The sequence below is a fragment of the Haliotis rubra genome, unplaced genomic scaffold, assembly GCF_003918875.1.
Source record: "Haliotis rubra isolate DU_JTF1 unplaced genomic scaffold, ASM391887v1 Scf19, whole genome shotgun sequence".
Lineage (NCBI taxonomy): Eukaryota > Metazoa > Mollusca > Gastropoda > Lepetellida > Haliotidae > Haliotis > Haliotis rubra.
The window spans coordinates 122,623-138,637 of NW_025765891.1; the positions used below are offsets into that span (position 1 = coordinate 122,623).

General features: G+C 40.0%; 1 protein-coding gene across 1 annotated transcript; it reads left to right on the forward strand.

Annotated features, from left to right (window-relative positions):
• Window positions 1-2,203: 2,203 nt before the first annotated feature.
• Window positions 2,204-15,198, forward strand: LOC124274276 (aldo-keto reductase family 1 member B1-like). Its single transcript, XM_046709617.1, has 10 exons — window positions 2,204-2,441; window positions 3,548-3,709; window positions 4,889-5,005; window positions 5,376-5,453; window positions 8,572-8,694; window positions 9,328-9,419; window positions 11,836-11,917; window positions 12,682-12,765; window positions 14,023-14,105; window positions 14,831-15,198. Exons 1-10 carry the CDS (start codon window positions 2,358-2,360, stop codon window positions 14,871-14,873), a joined length of 948 nt encoding a protein of 315 aa, XP_046565573.1. The 5' UTR covers window positions 2,204-2,357; the 3' UTR covers window positions 14,874-15,198.
• The last annotated feature ends 817 nt before the right edge of the window (window positions 15,199-16,015 follow it).

Below are 16,015 nucleotides of genomic sequence, written 5' to 3' on the forward strand. Positions count from 1 at the left end.
ATATGTTGAATTGTGTTTTAGTCTGGTACGTCCGTTTGCTGTGTGTTTTGTTATAAATCTGATAAATGCATCTGTTTTTAGTCAGGTACACGTTTATATGAATTTAGGAATTAAGATAGGTCATAAGAGACCCATTCAGCTCACTCATTGCACAGTATTGCATCATTTGGTCATGCCGGAAATCTCTGATTGTGGGTTCAAATTTCGTGTCACCCTGTTTAGATTTCTGTCAACACCCTGGTCGTGAGTTTCAGCAATTGTGGTAGTTGTCTGAGGCTTCTCACATCAAGCTGTCCAGCTGTGATATAAAACAGTCATAAACCCAACTCACTCACTGTCAAATACGGGTGAAAATACCCTTATGAAGGTGAACAATACTGGATGTGCTTTCTTTGTCACAACTATGGGTTAGAATTGGTCTCCTGCAACCTATGTTGGTCACTAGAGGCCACTTACCAGATTGGATGGTCAAGCTCACTGACTTATTTGATCACTGGATTGGCTGGTCCAGGCAGGAAATCCCTGAGTGCAGCATAAACAATAAACACACAGCATAATGTTATTTAACAAACAAAAAACAACTGTATTTAAGCTATGCAGATTCATCTTTTACCAGCACACAGACAACTTTGTGATGTAACTTTGCTCAATATGCTATGCAGGAACCTGTCCTTGATCCAGGGTTTGTGAAGACCTAGTCAACTAATTGTGATAACACCATTAATACAGGTAGGCTTGGAGGCTTCATGGAGATGAAGGCTTCCATGACCTGTGTCAGTTTGACTTTCTTACTCTTTCACAACTGCTCAGGTCGATATCTCTCAAGTACTGTCACAGCTTTTAATATAGCAGAGGTGGCACAGAGATCAAGGCCAATATTGTATGAGTTGTGTCCCTTTGGTGTGCAAAGCCGCTCTTGTCATGGGCTGAAACATAAGAATTGATTATGATAAGAGTTTTAACTCAATACCTGTGTTCTTGTTTCCCCCACAGTGATATTGCTGGAATTCACTCACTCACTCACCAATACCTCTGCTTGAGGGTGGCACAAAGTCAAATATGTGCATCAAGCCTTTTCCTCTACATGAAGCTGACATATAAGAGATATGTAGAGTAAAATTAATTTCGCCGGTCTCCCAACATACATTTTAATATATGATTATTAATATTTGCTGATGTTTGTATATGATAAGCCTGAGATGAGGACCTCTATGCGAAAGGTGCTACCGACTTACAGGTAGATATCTGACCCCTTCTTACAAAAAAGGTAGATGTTGGTGAGATATGCTAGTTCTGTCAAACTGAATCACATGCCTGATTTTGTGCTAGTCACAGCTTACCAGAAAGAGACCAGATTTCACTTTCTGTGACGAGTGATATTGAACAAATTATTAATCAGAATAAATGACGAATACTGTGATGCATGCTGGAACATTGAAAAATGGAATATTTGTTACAAATCAAACTTGTTCATTGTCTCTGTTATTTGATAACACTTATGAATGATCCGTGATGACACAAGTTATTATTGTTATCAGATTTCATGTTTTCTCTTCTTATTGCTTCATTGTTTACACAGTGCAAACACACACTGTTGCATAATGATTGCCATTTCTTGATCATGTCAACTTGTTCCAAAACAAATAAATGCAGATGAAATATATATATTGTTGTTTTGTTTTCCTATACACATGTTTGTTTAGCTGAGAAGTGAAATGTTTATAATGGTGTGCACAAATGTACTGAAGAGAATGACCCTCTGCTTGTCAGATATTGAGTGGCCCTTCCTTGAACATTTTTCTTGACTCTCCCCAAAAAGACAGAATTCATAGCAATTTTATATTTTATCGTGAAAAGGCCGATTTTTCGTAAACCTCCTAAATATGTGCATTATGTTATGCATTATGGACCAGACTCAAGAGATTGTCATATTATTTTTGGTTTTTTATGTTTTCCTCTGATTTACCTGGCCACCATGCCCTTTAATAAGGACCAGTCCCTAAATCAGTTTATTGATGGCTGAAAGTACAAACTGTGTCAAAAGACTAGATAAATGATGAAAATGTTGAGTTGTGTACTTGACAATTTGTGAACTAGTTGAGTACCCAGGGATTATGTGGCAGAGTGGTACGCTAACTGGGGCAGTTGTGAATGTTATGCGCTCTCATGCAACATGGTCTTGATAAATGTGGAGACACGGCCTAGTTTCCAGGATAACCGAGACAAGCCGAATAGCGAGGTTACTGAAAGGGGCGAGTGGTGACGAATGATATAGCGAGTGACGACGTTGTGTTACTGTCAGTGATACCACTGCTATCCTTGTTGCCACGCCCCTTTCTGAACGTAGTCAGTGAGAAATGGCAGGGTCAGTGCCGACCATCACTCTTAGCACTGGACAACACATGCCGGTGCTGGGGCTTGGGACATTCAATAAGTTTAAAGTAAGTACGAAATACTAAGTAGGATTTTAGCTAAGTTTTTCGAGAAGGTAAGGGACATTTACGGTATACACGACAGTGATTCATTCCCGTGAGATCTGTGCATCATGACACTTTGTGTCAATTAAATTTATGAAAATATATTGAAAATAGAATATACTAAAGTGTACGTACACTGTCGTTTTTAAATGTCGAATCTGCGTTCCATAACGCTCATTGTCGTAAACCCTCTAAAAAGACACCAGAAGAAAGCCTACCGGAAATCGGCTGGAAACCTTTTAAATATGCACTGGTGTTAAATGCAAGAAACAGTTAAATATATTTTAAGTTACTTTAAGATATTGTCAAGTGAAGCTGAATTAGGGGGTCAGGGGATCTTTAGCTTTCCCAAACCAGTGTTGCGAGGAAACGCGTCATTTTTTCGGGATGTTTCCATGGTAACCATGTTATTTTTCAGAGCACCAGAAAGCTGCATATATAGGAGTAATATCTGCACTATGAATAGTGATTTCATCATTTTTGAGAATGTATGTGCGTTGAAAATTTCTTCATATATTGTTGGTATGTCAACACAAATGACACCAGCTACATCGGTTCAGAGCTCAGTCACTATTTTATTAAACCAGATGGTGCCCAAATGAAAAGTGTCAAATAATATGATTTGAGGGGGCGTTACCGTGGCAACAAGGACATTCAATGACACTCTGTATGTGAATAAATCAAAGATCACATTTACATTTTGCTTTATGCATATGTGTTAGAGTTTATCTGTGTATCAAACAAATCAACCGTTTACAAACCGTCTTTGGTTTTTAACAAAACTCGGAAAGTCATTGAAAGTCCTGTATTAATTTCAGATGGAAATACCCCCCTTCCCTCCTCAACCCCTTCAAATCGTATTATACATCATTTTTCATCTTTACAACATCGGATTCTATAAGGTATCTAAACGATTATGCATGTCCTATGATTGTGTTTACAAACCGTCGAGACTATGAATTGTTTGGTTAGAACTCCGGATTCGAGGGTTTTGAGTTGTTGATTGTCAGCGCCCAGCTTGTGTCTCATGACAATGCTTTTTATAAAGTACGTATTGTGTGCGTTTCCAGCAAGGCGAGGTGTACGAGGCAGTGAAGTCTGCCATCAGTTGTGGGTACCGCCTGATTGACACCGCCTGGGTTTACCGGTCGGAAGGCGAGGTAGGGGATGCCATCACGGAGGTCGTCAACAGCGGTATAGTGAAGAGGGAAGACCTCTTTATAACATCAAAGGTAATACCCTTGTATGATCTTGATTCTCCCCTGTGACTGATATTTCTCAAGATAAGATCCAGAACACATGCAATTGTTCTCCTGCGTGTTACAATACCAACCGGCCATGCTTCACAGTTTCACTGTAGTCTTTGGGAAAATATTAAGTGTTTTTTAACTTCTTTTGTTGTGTATTCTAACCACTAGATCCAACTTGTGCCGACCGCTTATCGTGCTAATTCTTTGCGTTCATTTCTTCATTCAAAGAGCCATGCGTTTGTTCTTATTCAGAATTACATGGCATTAGAGAAATCACAATATAGTTAAAATGCAAAGACGTCATTTGGAGATTACGACTCAAACATTCTCGATAATGCAGAAATAGTGCTGTAATCTTGGTGGCATGTTGCCACAACTGTCAAGGCTAATAGAAGAGGTAAAACTGTTTAATTAAGACATATCTACTGGAAAGTCACTTGATCGTGCGATACCCACTCTATCTTGAGCATGTGTTTATGAATCACTGTCAAATAGTGACGATACGAGGTGTTGGAAAGTGGAGCGTATCCTGCCTCAGCAGTGGTATTTGTCACAAACACATGCAAAGGTAAGGTAATCTAAGAACACACGGGAACATTCAGTAATAATCAAGATAGGTGACCGCATGTGGCAAGCTGGGTTTTAGTTTCCAGTGAATGGGTACCTGGTGGGAGGGAAACGTTTAGCGTCTTACGCGCCGATTTAAGCTAACAAAAGCAAAATATATTTACGCATGAGCATGGATCTACGCAACTGGGATACGATGACATGTGTCAACCAAGTCAGCGAGCCTGACCACCCGATACCGTTAGTCGCCCCTTACGACAAGCATGGGTTACTGAAGATTCATTCTAACGTGGATCTTCACGTTGAACCGGTAATGAAGTCGTCGCCGTCGCCGTCACGAAAAATATCTCGTTCTGTAAGTTTCCCCAAAATGTATCATACATTAATCGAAGCATAATAATATTTTCTTGTGTTTCAAATTCTGAAGTTAGTGACTCATATGCCTTTTAGTCAAATAGACATATGACCTAAATGCTGTACCCTCTAATCCAGAAATGTTGGGTACACTCGACACAACTACCGCCATCATTGAACACAATTTCTTCCTCTCTCAATCTGTTCTTCTTCATATTTTCATTATTATTCTCCTGTCAGTTATGGAGTATCTTCCATGCCCCGGACAGTGTCGAGGTCGGCCTCAGAGAGTCTCTCAAGGACCTGAAAGTGGACTATGTCGACCTATATCTCATGCACTGGCCAATGGCGTGGCAGGTAATTTAAACGTTGTCTTTGATTGGTCGGCATATGCGGAGGTCAGATGAAACAGTATTGATTTTTTTTATTATCTATATTTCTTTAGTCATTTTTGGACAGCAGATACGCTTTCACATAAAAACGCATTAACAGTAAATATAACAGTCATGAATATTTTGCGGACTAAATTATACCCGATTTTTCTGGTATGTCGTAAAAATGATCATGATGGGCAATACACGAGGTAACACGGTGAAGTATACTGTCCTACATTGAAGGGGCTGAATCACAATTAAACTTTCATGTACTTATTGCCAATGCGTAAACGTAGTAGTGTATACCAGCTAAAACTGTAAGACTCGTGTTTTGTATCGCCTCAATCTGACAGGAACCAGCAGATCGCAATACGTGGATCATGGGGACAGACTTCAAACCTGCCGACGTGGACTTCGTTGATACTTGGCGAGTGAGTCCTTTCTTCCAACATGGTGATTCATATCATACAAGTCGAAGATATAAATACAGTAAAACAATGATTATATTTAGATGTCACAATCAACTAGGTATCCCATTATTTTGGTCGGGATACCTTCATTGCCTAATACTCTGTACATAGTGACAATTACGCTGAGCGTGCCTTGTAATCTGTACTGAGAGCACTTTACGCTGTACGTGAGAGCACTTTACGCTGTATTACGCTGTACGTGCCTAGAACTCTTTACAGAGCGAACATTACGTTGTACGTGCCTCGAACTCTGTACATAGCGAACATTACGCTGTACCTGCTCCGTACTCTGTACGTAGCGAGCATTGTGCTGTACGTGCCTCGTACTCTGTACATAGCGAACATTACGTTGAGCGTGCCTCGTACTTTGTACGTAGCGAACATTGCGCTGTATGTGCCTCATACTCTGTACATAGTGACAATTACGCTGTACGTGCCTCGTACTCTGTACATAGCGAACATTACGCCGTACGTATCTCGTACTCTGTGCAGAGCGAACATTACGCTGTACCTGCTCCGTACTCTGTACGTAGCGAACATTGTGCTGTACGTGCCTCGTACTCTGTACATAGCGAACATTACGTTGAGCGTGCCTCGTACTTTGTACGTAGCGAACATTACGCTGTGCGTGCCCCGTACTCTGTACATAGCGAACATTACGCTGTGCGTGCCCCGTACTCTGTACACAGCATACATTACGCTGTACGTATCTCGTACTCTGTGCAGAGCGAACAATACGCCATATGTGTCTCGTACGCTGGACATATCCAAGAGTTCTGTGAACATGTATTAACACTTCCATTACGTGACTTATAAGCCACAAACATTGTGTCCGGGCTGCCACAAAGACTGTGTACTTTGTTTTGTACGTCAGTTTAGATACACGCATTCAGATACACACTCAAGCAAACACACACATGCATATGTAGACATACAGACACAATCATACACATACACGCATTTAGATACACTCAAGCAAACACACACATGCGTATGTAGACATACAGACACAATCATACACATACACGCATTTAGATACACACTCAAGCAAACACACACATGCATATGTAGACATACAGACACAATTATACACATACACGCAGGCAGAGACACACTCTAGCAAACACACACATGCATATGTAGACATACAGACACAATCATACACATACACGCATTTAGATACACACTCAAGCAAACACACACATGCATATGTAGACATACAGACACAATCATACACATGCACGCATTCAGATACACACTCAAGCAAACACACACATGCATATGTAGACATACAGACACAATCATACACATGCACGCATTCAGATACACACTCTAGCAAACACACACATGCATATGTAGACATACACACACAATCATACACATACACGCATTTAGATACACACTCAAGCAAACACACACATGCATATGTAGACATACAGACACAATCATACACATACACGCATTCAGAGACACACTCAAGCAAACACACACATGCATATGTAGACATACAGACACAATCATACACATACAGGCATTCAGATACACACTCTAGCAAACACACACATGCATATGTAGACATACAGACACAATCATACACATACACCCATTTAGATACACACTCTAGCAAACACACACATGCATATGTAGACATACAGACACAATCATACACATACACGCATTCAGATACACACTCTAGCAAACACACACATGGATATGTAGACATACAGACACAATCATACACATACACGCATTCAGATACACACTCTAGCAAACACACATGCATATGTAGACATACAGACACAATCATACACATACACGCATTCAGATACACACTCTAGCAAACACACACATGCATATGTAGACATACAGACACAATTATACACATACACGCATTCAGATACACACTCTAGCAAACACACATGCATATGTAGACATACAGACACAATCATACACATACACGCATTCAGATACACACTCTAGCAAACACACACATGCATATGTAGACATACAGACACAATCATACACATACACGCATTCAGATACACACTCTAGCAAACACACACATGCATATGTAGACATACACACACAATCATACACATACACGCATTTAGATACACACTCTAGCAAACACACACATGCATATGTAGACATACAGACACAATCATACACACACACGCATTCAGATACACACTCAAGCAAACACACACATGCATATGTAGACATACAGACACAATCATACACATGCACGCATTCAGATACACACTCTAGCAAACACACACATGCATATGTAGACATACAGACACAATCATACACATACACGCATTTAGATACACACTCAAGCAAACACACACATGCATATGTAGACATACAGACACAATCATACACACACACGCATTCAGAGACACACTCAAGCAAACACACACATGCATATGTAGACATACAGACACAATCATACACATACACGCAGGCAGAGCATGCCTTGTGTGGAAGCTCTGTATTAACATGGGGAAAATAAACACAGTTTTACACATATGTTTGCGATTGGAAATTGTAAATAATACAGAATATAGCAGACCATGCACCACTATCTTAAACACGCCAAGGTTACAATTGATAACCAGGATCGGTCATAATCTATGACCAGTATCTCTTATTGTGCTGACTAGATAGCGTTAAGCTGACAGATCCAAGGTGACATTTATCTGTATTTACGGCTATGTTTATATTCCACGTTGGTCAAGTCACGTGCGTGCCAACTGGTTAGCTGTTATATACATTTATCATCGATACTTCGGTCAAAGTAAATACTGTAATTCTGTAGAGACAGGGCCATTGAAGTTCACAACAACATCTTTATCGTCAGTTCAATTAGTGAATGCGATTATCTGTGATAGCTAGAAAAGGTTATAAATACTGACGACAGTCACAAATTATTATGTGTATCATATACCGATTGTGCATATTTACTCAGGTTTTGTGTTGTTGTGTGGGCAGGTTCTAGACAGTTGTACCTCTGCCAAGCGCGTTGACTCGCCAATCCTTGTTTTATTCGCTGTATAATTATACATGTAAACACCAGGCCATGGAACGTCTTGTGGACAAGGGTCTCGTGAAGGCCATTGGCGTCTCCAACTTCAACATCACACAGCTGAAACGTCTACTGTCTGCAGACAGTCTCAAGTATAAGCCGGCCAACTTGCAGGTGCGTGATGCAGAGTCGTCATAGGACAAGCCGTGCAGCACGCACTTAGAGAATATGTTGTACTTGTAACAATGATATAAACATTATTTACGCAAATATTATCAGATAAGCCCATCTGGGAATAACTTCTAAAAGTTTGTAAGTTAAAGAATAATATTACATTGTTTTGGAAGTGTGTGTATAAAGTCTTTTGTCCCGGGCAAATGTGTAAGCATTTCATTAAATGTACGTCACATTCATTTAGATCATGCCATTTTAAATTGCGGCCGAAGACCATTCGTGGCCCCGATAACAGAGGAATGCGCCTGTCTGTCTGTCTGTCTGTATGTCTCGTGATATTTGTGCATGTTGTTGCTAAATTCCTCCGCAGTTTTTTTGTGTCAATTATGTGTCCCGTGGCCTCGCTCCACCACACGATCGAACCGCCAGGACCGTGGTTAGTCAGTGTAAAGCATGGGGCTTGTGATCACCGTCTCTGTGTGTATATATTTGTACACACAAACATATTTGTAGTTTTCATCAATTTCAGGAACATAATTTATTACTTTCCGTCATAACGTTATAAGGTAGGACATGTCCCTGGTACCTAACTGTTGCCTGGTTCTAGAATGTTTAGTGTCGTGTCTTCTCCAGATTGAGATCAGCCCTTACATGGACAACAACTACCTCGTCAACTTCTGTCTGGAACACGACATCACCGTCACGGCGTTCTCCCCCACTCGCTAAAGGAGGACAGGAATAGTCAGTAGATATAGTTTTAGATATTCAGCTAAGATTCCTAACATTTCCTAAAAAAGACATCAAAGTACATTCTCCTAAAACGTCACCAAAACAACATTGAGGACATCAGAGGTCGCTCGCTTGGGTCAGTTCGTAATGGAAGTACCGTCCTCTGAGATGTATTTACCAGCAATGAAATATAAAGACTAAAAGGACTTCCAATCTGCGTCAACGATGTAAAAAACAAAAAAACTTTAATGATCGACAGTAATATGGTGATCCAAATGAATCTTTTCCCTTAAATTTATATATTTTGCTATTTAAATGCATAGTCAAGGACACCTAATAATGCGATTAGTCTACATAGCCATTGTATCTATGGACCAAATAAGTTCCCACACTTTGAAATGATCTTACGTCTACGTAAGGTGCGGCTGATTACGAAATCATGTGTATAAGATAAAGTGTGGGGGTTACGAAATCACGTGTATAAGATAAAGTGTGGGGGTTACGAAATCATGTGTACATGTATAAGATAAAGTGTGGGGGTTACGAAATCATGTGTACATGTATAAGATAAAGTGTGGGGATTACGAAATCATGTGTATAAGATAAAGTGTGGGGGTTACGAAATCATGTGTACATGTATAAGATAAAGTGTGGGGGTTACGAAATCATGTGTACATGTATAAGATAAAGTGTGGGGGTTACGAAATCATGTGTATAAGATAAAGTGTTGGGGTTACGAAATCATGTGTATAAGATATAGTGTGGGGTTACGAAATCATGTGTATAAGATAAAGTGTGGGGTTACGAAATCATGTGTACATGTATAAGATAAAGTGTGGGGATTACGAAATCATGTGTATAAGATAAAGTGTGGGGGTTACGAAATCATGTGTATAAGATAAAGTGTGGGGGTTACGAAATCATGTGTATAAGATCAAGTTCGGGGATTGTGAAATCATGGTATAAGATAAAGTGTGGGGGTTACGAAACCATGTGTACATGTATAAGATAACGTGTGGGGGTTACGAAATCATGTGTATAAGGTAAAGTGTGGGGGTTACGAAATCATGTGTATAAGGTAAAGTGTGGGGGTTACGAAATCATGTGTTTAAGGTAAAGTGTGGGGTTACGAAATCAAGTGTATAAGGTAAAGTGTGGGGGTTACGAAATCATGTGTATAAGATAAAGTGTGGGGGTTACGAAATCATGTGTATAAGGTAAAGTGTGGGGGTTACGAAATCATGTGTATAAGGTAAAGTGTGGGGGTTACGAAATCATGTGTATAAGATAAAGTGTGGGGGTTACAAAATCATGTGTATAAGATAAAGTGTGGGGGTTACGACATCACGTGTATAAGATAAAATTCGGGGATTATGAAATCATGTGTATAAGATAAAGTTCGGGGATTATGAAATCATGTGTATAAGATAAAGTGTCGGGGATTGTGAAATAATGTGTATAAGATAAGGTTCGGGGATTGTGAAATCATGTGTATAAGATAAAGTGCGGGAATTATGAAATCATGTGTATAAGATAAAGTGCTGGGATTACGAAATCATGTGTATAAGATAAAGTTCTGGGATTATGAAATAATGTGTATAAGATAAGGTTCGGGGATTGTGAAATCATGTGTATAAGATAAAGTGCGGGGATTATGAAATCATGTGTATAAGATAAAGTGCGGGGATTACGAAATCATGTGTATAAGATAAAGTTCTGGGATTATGAAATAATGTGTATAAGATAAGGTTCGGGGATTGTGAAATCATGTGTATAAGATAAAGTTCTGGGATTATGAAATCATGTGTTTAAGATAAAGTTCTGGGATTATGAAATAATGTGTATAAGATAAGGTTCGGGGATTGTGAAATCATGTGTATAAGATAAAGTGCGGGGATTATGAAATCATGTGTATAAGATAAAGTTCTGGGATTATGAAATCATGTGTATAAGATAAAGTGTGGGCGATTACGAAATCATGTGTACAAGTTGAAGTGTGGGGATTACGAAATCATGTGTATAAGATAAAGTTCGGGGGTTATGAAATCATGTGTATAAGATAAAGTGTGGGGATTACGAAATCGGATATATAAGATAAAGTGTAGGTTTTACGAAGTCGTATATATAAGATAAAGTGTGCGAGTTACGAAGGCTTGAATTTATGATAAAGTGTAGGAGTTACGAAGTCGTGAATATAAGGTAAATAGGGGCGTTACGAAGTCGTGAATATAAGGCAAAGTAGGGGAGTATAAGATGTGTATAAGATGCAGTGATGAAGTAGTAGCTTTAGAACCAAAGTATCTGAACTGATCTGAATCTATTAAGAAACCTTTGTTATGCATGTGAGTGCTGGGTATTATTTGGAGTTAGTGAAATATTGTTTAATACAAAGACTGTTTAACTCTCCAACAGTGCCGGGAAGCCGACGCCCAATCTGATGGAGGAGAAAGTTCTCAAGGATACTGCCCGGAAATACGGGAAGACTCCAGCACAGGTATGAGACCAACTTGCTGTAAGGGTTACATGGGGGCCAATACTTGACATTACGAGGAGTTCCGGTCACCGTATGTCGAAAAGGGTAACCATACATAACGGCATTTGGGATTCTAGTCATAAAACTATTCATTCATAGAAATAAATTGACTGACCCTTGCGCATTGAGAAGTAAGATAGACATACCTCAAGTCTGATGCATGTGTTATTCCTGGAATCAGTTGAGAGTGATCACATCTCTCATTACATCTTCTCCAAGTTCACCAATGTAAACCCGTGAAGATCCGGGTTAGAACTGATCTTCAGTAACCCATACTTGTCGTAAGAGGCGACTAACGGGATCGGGTGGCCAGGTTCGCTGACTTGGTTGACACATGTCATCGCTTCCCAATTGCGTAGATCGATGCTCATGCTGTTGAGCACTGGATTGTCTGGTCCAGACTCAATTATTTACAGACCGCCGCCATGTAGATGGAATATTGCTGAGTGCGGCGTAAAACTAAACTCACTCACTCACCAGTGTAAGTTCCTTTTAGACTTCTATTTGCTTCGAAGATGCCGTTTTTATTCCACTGTTATGATGCCCAGTGTCTGATTTTCAGGAACAATGTGAAGGAAACTAAGATCACGTCAACTTCCGTATGACTGCTTCACGTCCTTAGTCTTCTCGTTCTATATTTGTTATCAGCATGTAGAAGTATTAGTAAGTTACTACATATGTTAAGGAGGTATTGGACGTCGTTGATACTTTATAATAACACGCAGGTGGCTCTGAGATGGGCCTTCCAGAGGGGATACGCCACCGTTCCTAAAAGTGTCACTGCGCACAGAATCCGGGAGAACATCGAGGTGAGAACACACAGAATTAGTACCGGGTCAGAGGTCAGGTCAGCAGCTTCTATAAGTCGTCCAGTTACCACTATGTGTGACTCTACCACGGTGGGGTAGTCTGTGGTTAAACTCTACCATACATATCAGTATCGCTGTAACACTAGTACACAGATCGGTTTCACATATCACGATTACAACGTCTTGACCTCTGATGGACATAAGCACCAGGCCGATGGACATTGATGTCTTTGGTAGCTGATCTACCACGCCCCACTCCACGACTTCAACAATAGTGTAAACGTATTGATGAAACGTACGTTATCGATGAGAGGAAATCGCTTCTTTCAACAAAGATGCGGTGACAAAGACAATGCGGGTGGGGGTAGACGGTTGTAATTAATGGCTGGCAACCAGTATTACATACGAGGTGTCGCGGAACTTTATGCCAGCAGTCTAAAGATGTGGGGATTTGAGGACTTGCCGAATTGGCGAGACATTGTAATACCAGCGCTCCACGTTGTTACGGCAATATGCCAATACATCCTAAATCAAGCTTCACGCACCTCCCACAAGATGCTGGATTCAGGAACATATGGAAAGATCCTGCTATGATACAAGGTTAACTGTTCCCTAGCATATTCCGGTCGTAAAAGTCGACATTGTTGATTGGTTGGTTACACCCGGTGACTTGCTTGTTGGCAAAAAAGTGTACAGGCCGCCGTCATAGAGTTGGAATATTTTTAAGTGCAGCGTTAAACTAAAAACATACACAATACCATGTATATATTGTAAATAAACTGGAATTGAGCTGAGCAAGGATGCAAGTGCCTTGACACATATCATCGTACCCCAACTGTATACATCAATGCTCAAGATGTTGATCACTGAATGGTCCATTCTCGACTATGTATAGGCTGCCGCCATATAGCAACAATGTTTTGTTTGTCAAACCACAAACAAACACATAAAACCAACAAAACGTCTTTCTCGGCATCGAAATGGAGATATTCATTTGCCAAGATGCTGATGTGGAGAACTATCGTTATAATACTCTCCTCAACAGACTTGTGAGGTTTTTCCGTTGATAAAGGCTTTTTATGGGCAGATACCAACCGACGAATCTTATGTTTTGGCTGCCATGGCAACATCCACAATAACATTATATACGCGATGTTAATGTCACCTGTTGTATATTACATCATTCTGTTGTCATCTATAGTCGTAAAGATGTTATATTTTTATCACATGTGATGACGTGACACTTTCTCCACCTAGTTGTTTGACTTCGAACTGTCAGCTGATGAGATGAAAGCTATCGCCACTCTGAACAAAGACTTGCGGCTCGTCTGGCTGGACAAGTAAGTGTTCGTTGTGCTCGTTTGTGAAGGATGTGTATTAAAGAAAGCCAAACACTGCACTTGTACCCCGAAAACCATATCATGGAATGTATGTGATCCGAAGACATCCTAATGAAGCAGTTTCCATGACAAATGTTGTGATCTGTATCAGGTGTACATATGATGTTGTTTGTGTGTCAGTAAAGGTCTTGTTCGAATGCATGATTTCCCATTGACGATGTTGACACATGCGTGGGTAAGACCATTCCACGTGTCTGAAATATTCTGATCGCTATCCAGCATCCACACATACTATCTCTACGACGCGGTGTCTACCTCTCCACTTGAAGGGTGTTCCACGGGTGTTGTATAATAACTTTGTGACATTAAGCTTCCATGTCGCATTTCATTTAATTTTATTGGCTTATTTTGTGACACTATACATTCATAAAACTTTTCATGATTTCCCGCTGAAATACCGCCAGTCTGAAACTCATTCATTGTCTCACACACTGTCTCATACACTCACTAACTCACACATGTACTGTCTCATACACTCACAAACGCTCACATTTACTGTCTCATACACTCACTAACTCACACATTCACTGTCTCATATACTCACGCATGCACTGTCTCATTCACTCACTAAAAGCACACATTCACTCACCAACTCACACACTCACTGACTCACTCACTGTCTCATACACTCACAAACTGATTATCATCAGTCTTTTTCTTTACAGCTTCAAGTCCTTCCCAGAATACCCCTTCGAGTACCCCCAGTAAACAGCCAGCGTCCAGGTGGTCAACATGCTGAACAGGGCCTCCTTTCACAACGCACTAAGCTGATCGTAAGTCACTAAGGTAACCTTAGTGCAATGTTAAAGAATGGGAGTTACGGTTAACCACAGTAAAAGTTGTATCGTGAAAGGAGCCCTAAGAGGGAACACGGACGATGGTCGGTCTGGATCCATGTGACAACAATTGAAGTCACTGTGTCTCTTGTGTGAAGGAGTGCATCGTTCTGGTCTGTGCTTGCATTTACTGTACAACTGACATATTTTATTCAAATTTTCGAAATAAATAAACCACAAACCATTACTGAACCATATTTTGTACCTCGTCTGTAATCAATGATTCGACTGTTGACCTGCCACCGAATCAAACACCAGTATCAGCCACTGAAAAGACAAAATTATACATTCGTTAGGAAATTCGTTTAAAAATGAACGACCGTGGATACAAAAGAATGTGACTGAGTTTAGTTTTACGCCGCACTCAGCAATATTCCAGCTATATGGCGGCGGTCTGTAAATAATCGAGTCTGGACCAGACAATTCAGTGATCAACGGCATGGGCATTGATCTGCGCAATTGGGAACCGATGACCACCCCATCCCGTTAGTCGCCTCTTACGACAAGCATGGGTTACTGAAGATCAATATTCTAACCTGGACCTTCACTATTTGAGAAAGTACTGGAACCTGATAGACAAAAATATAATTTGATTCCAACTAAATACCTACAAATTTCTAAACAGCATGGTTTCAATATCAAATTCTTCACCATATCTTACCAACAAATTCCTTACTTTTTAAAATGGGATACGCAGGCAGCAATTTATGTGGTTATTGTAATAATCAACGTGAAACAGTTGATCATCTGTTTTGGCATTGCAGCCACGCGAGTTCCATCTAGACACAATTTAAAAAATGGGTCAACCAGAAAGCCGATTTATCAATCAAACTTAACAAGAAAGATATACTTCTTGGCTCCCTGCTACCAAATTTTGGACCAATAATGTTTTTAATAATTGTATGCAAACAGTTTATTTTCAAAAATAAAACATATACGAAAACAAAATAAATTGAAATGATTCATGAAGAACTCACATGCTTTTAATACTTTACGAAATACACAGCAAAACTG

Excerpts from the sequence above, each read along its gene's own strand:
- LOC124274276 (XM_046709617.1), top strand. The coding sequence starts at position 2,358 with ATGGCAGGGTCAGTGCCGACCATCACTCTTAGCACTGGACAACACATG. Across the intron at positions 5,454-8,571 it reads ACTTCGTTGATACTTGGCGA|GCCATGGAACGTCTTGTGGA; the intron begins GTGAGTCCTTTC and ends TGTAAACACCAG. Across the intron at positions 8,695-9,327 it reads ATAAGCCGGCCAACTTGCAG|ATTGAGATCAGCCCTTACAT; the intron begins GTGCGTGATGCA and ends TGTCTTCTCCAG.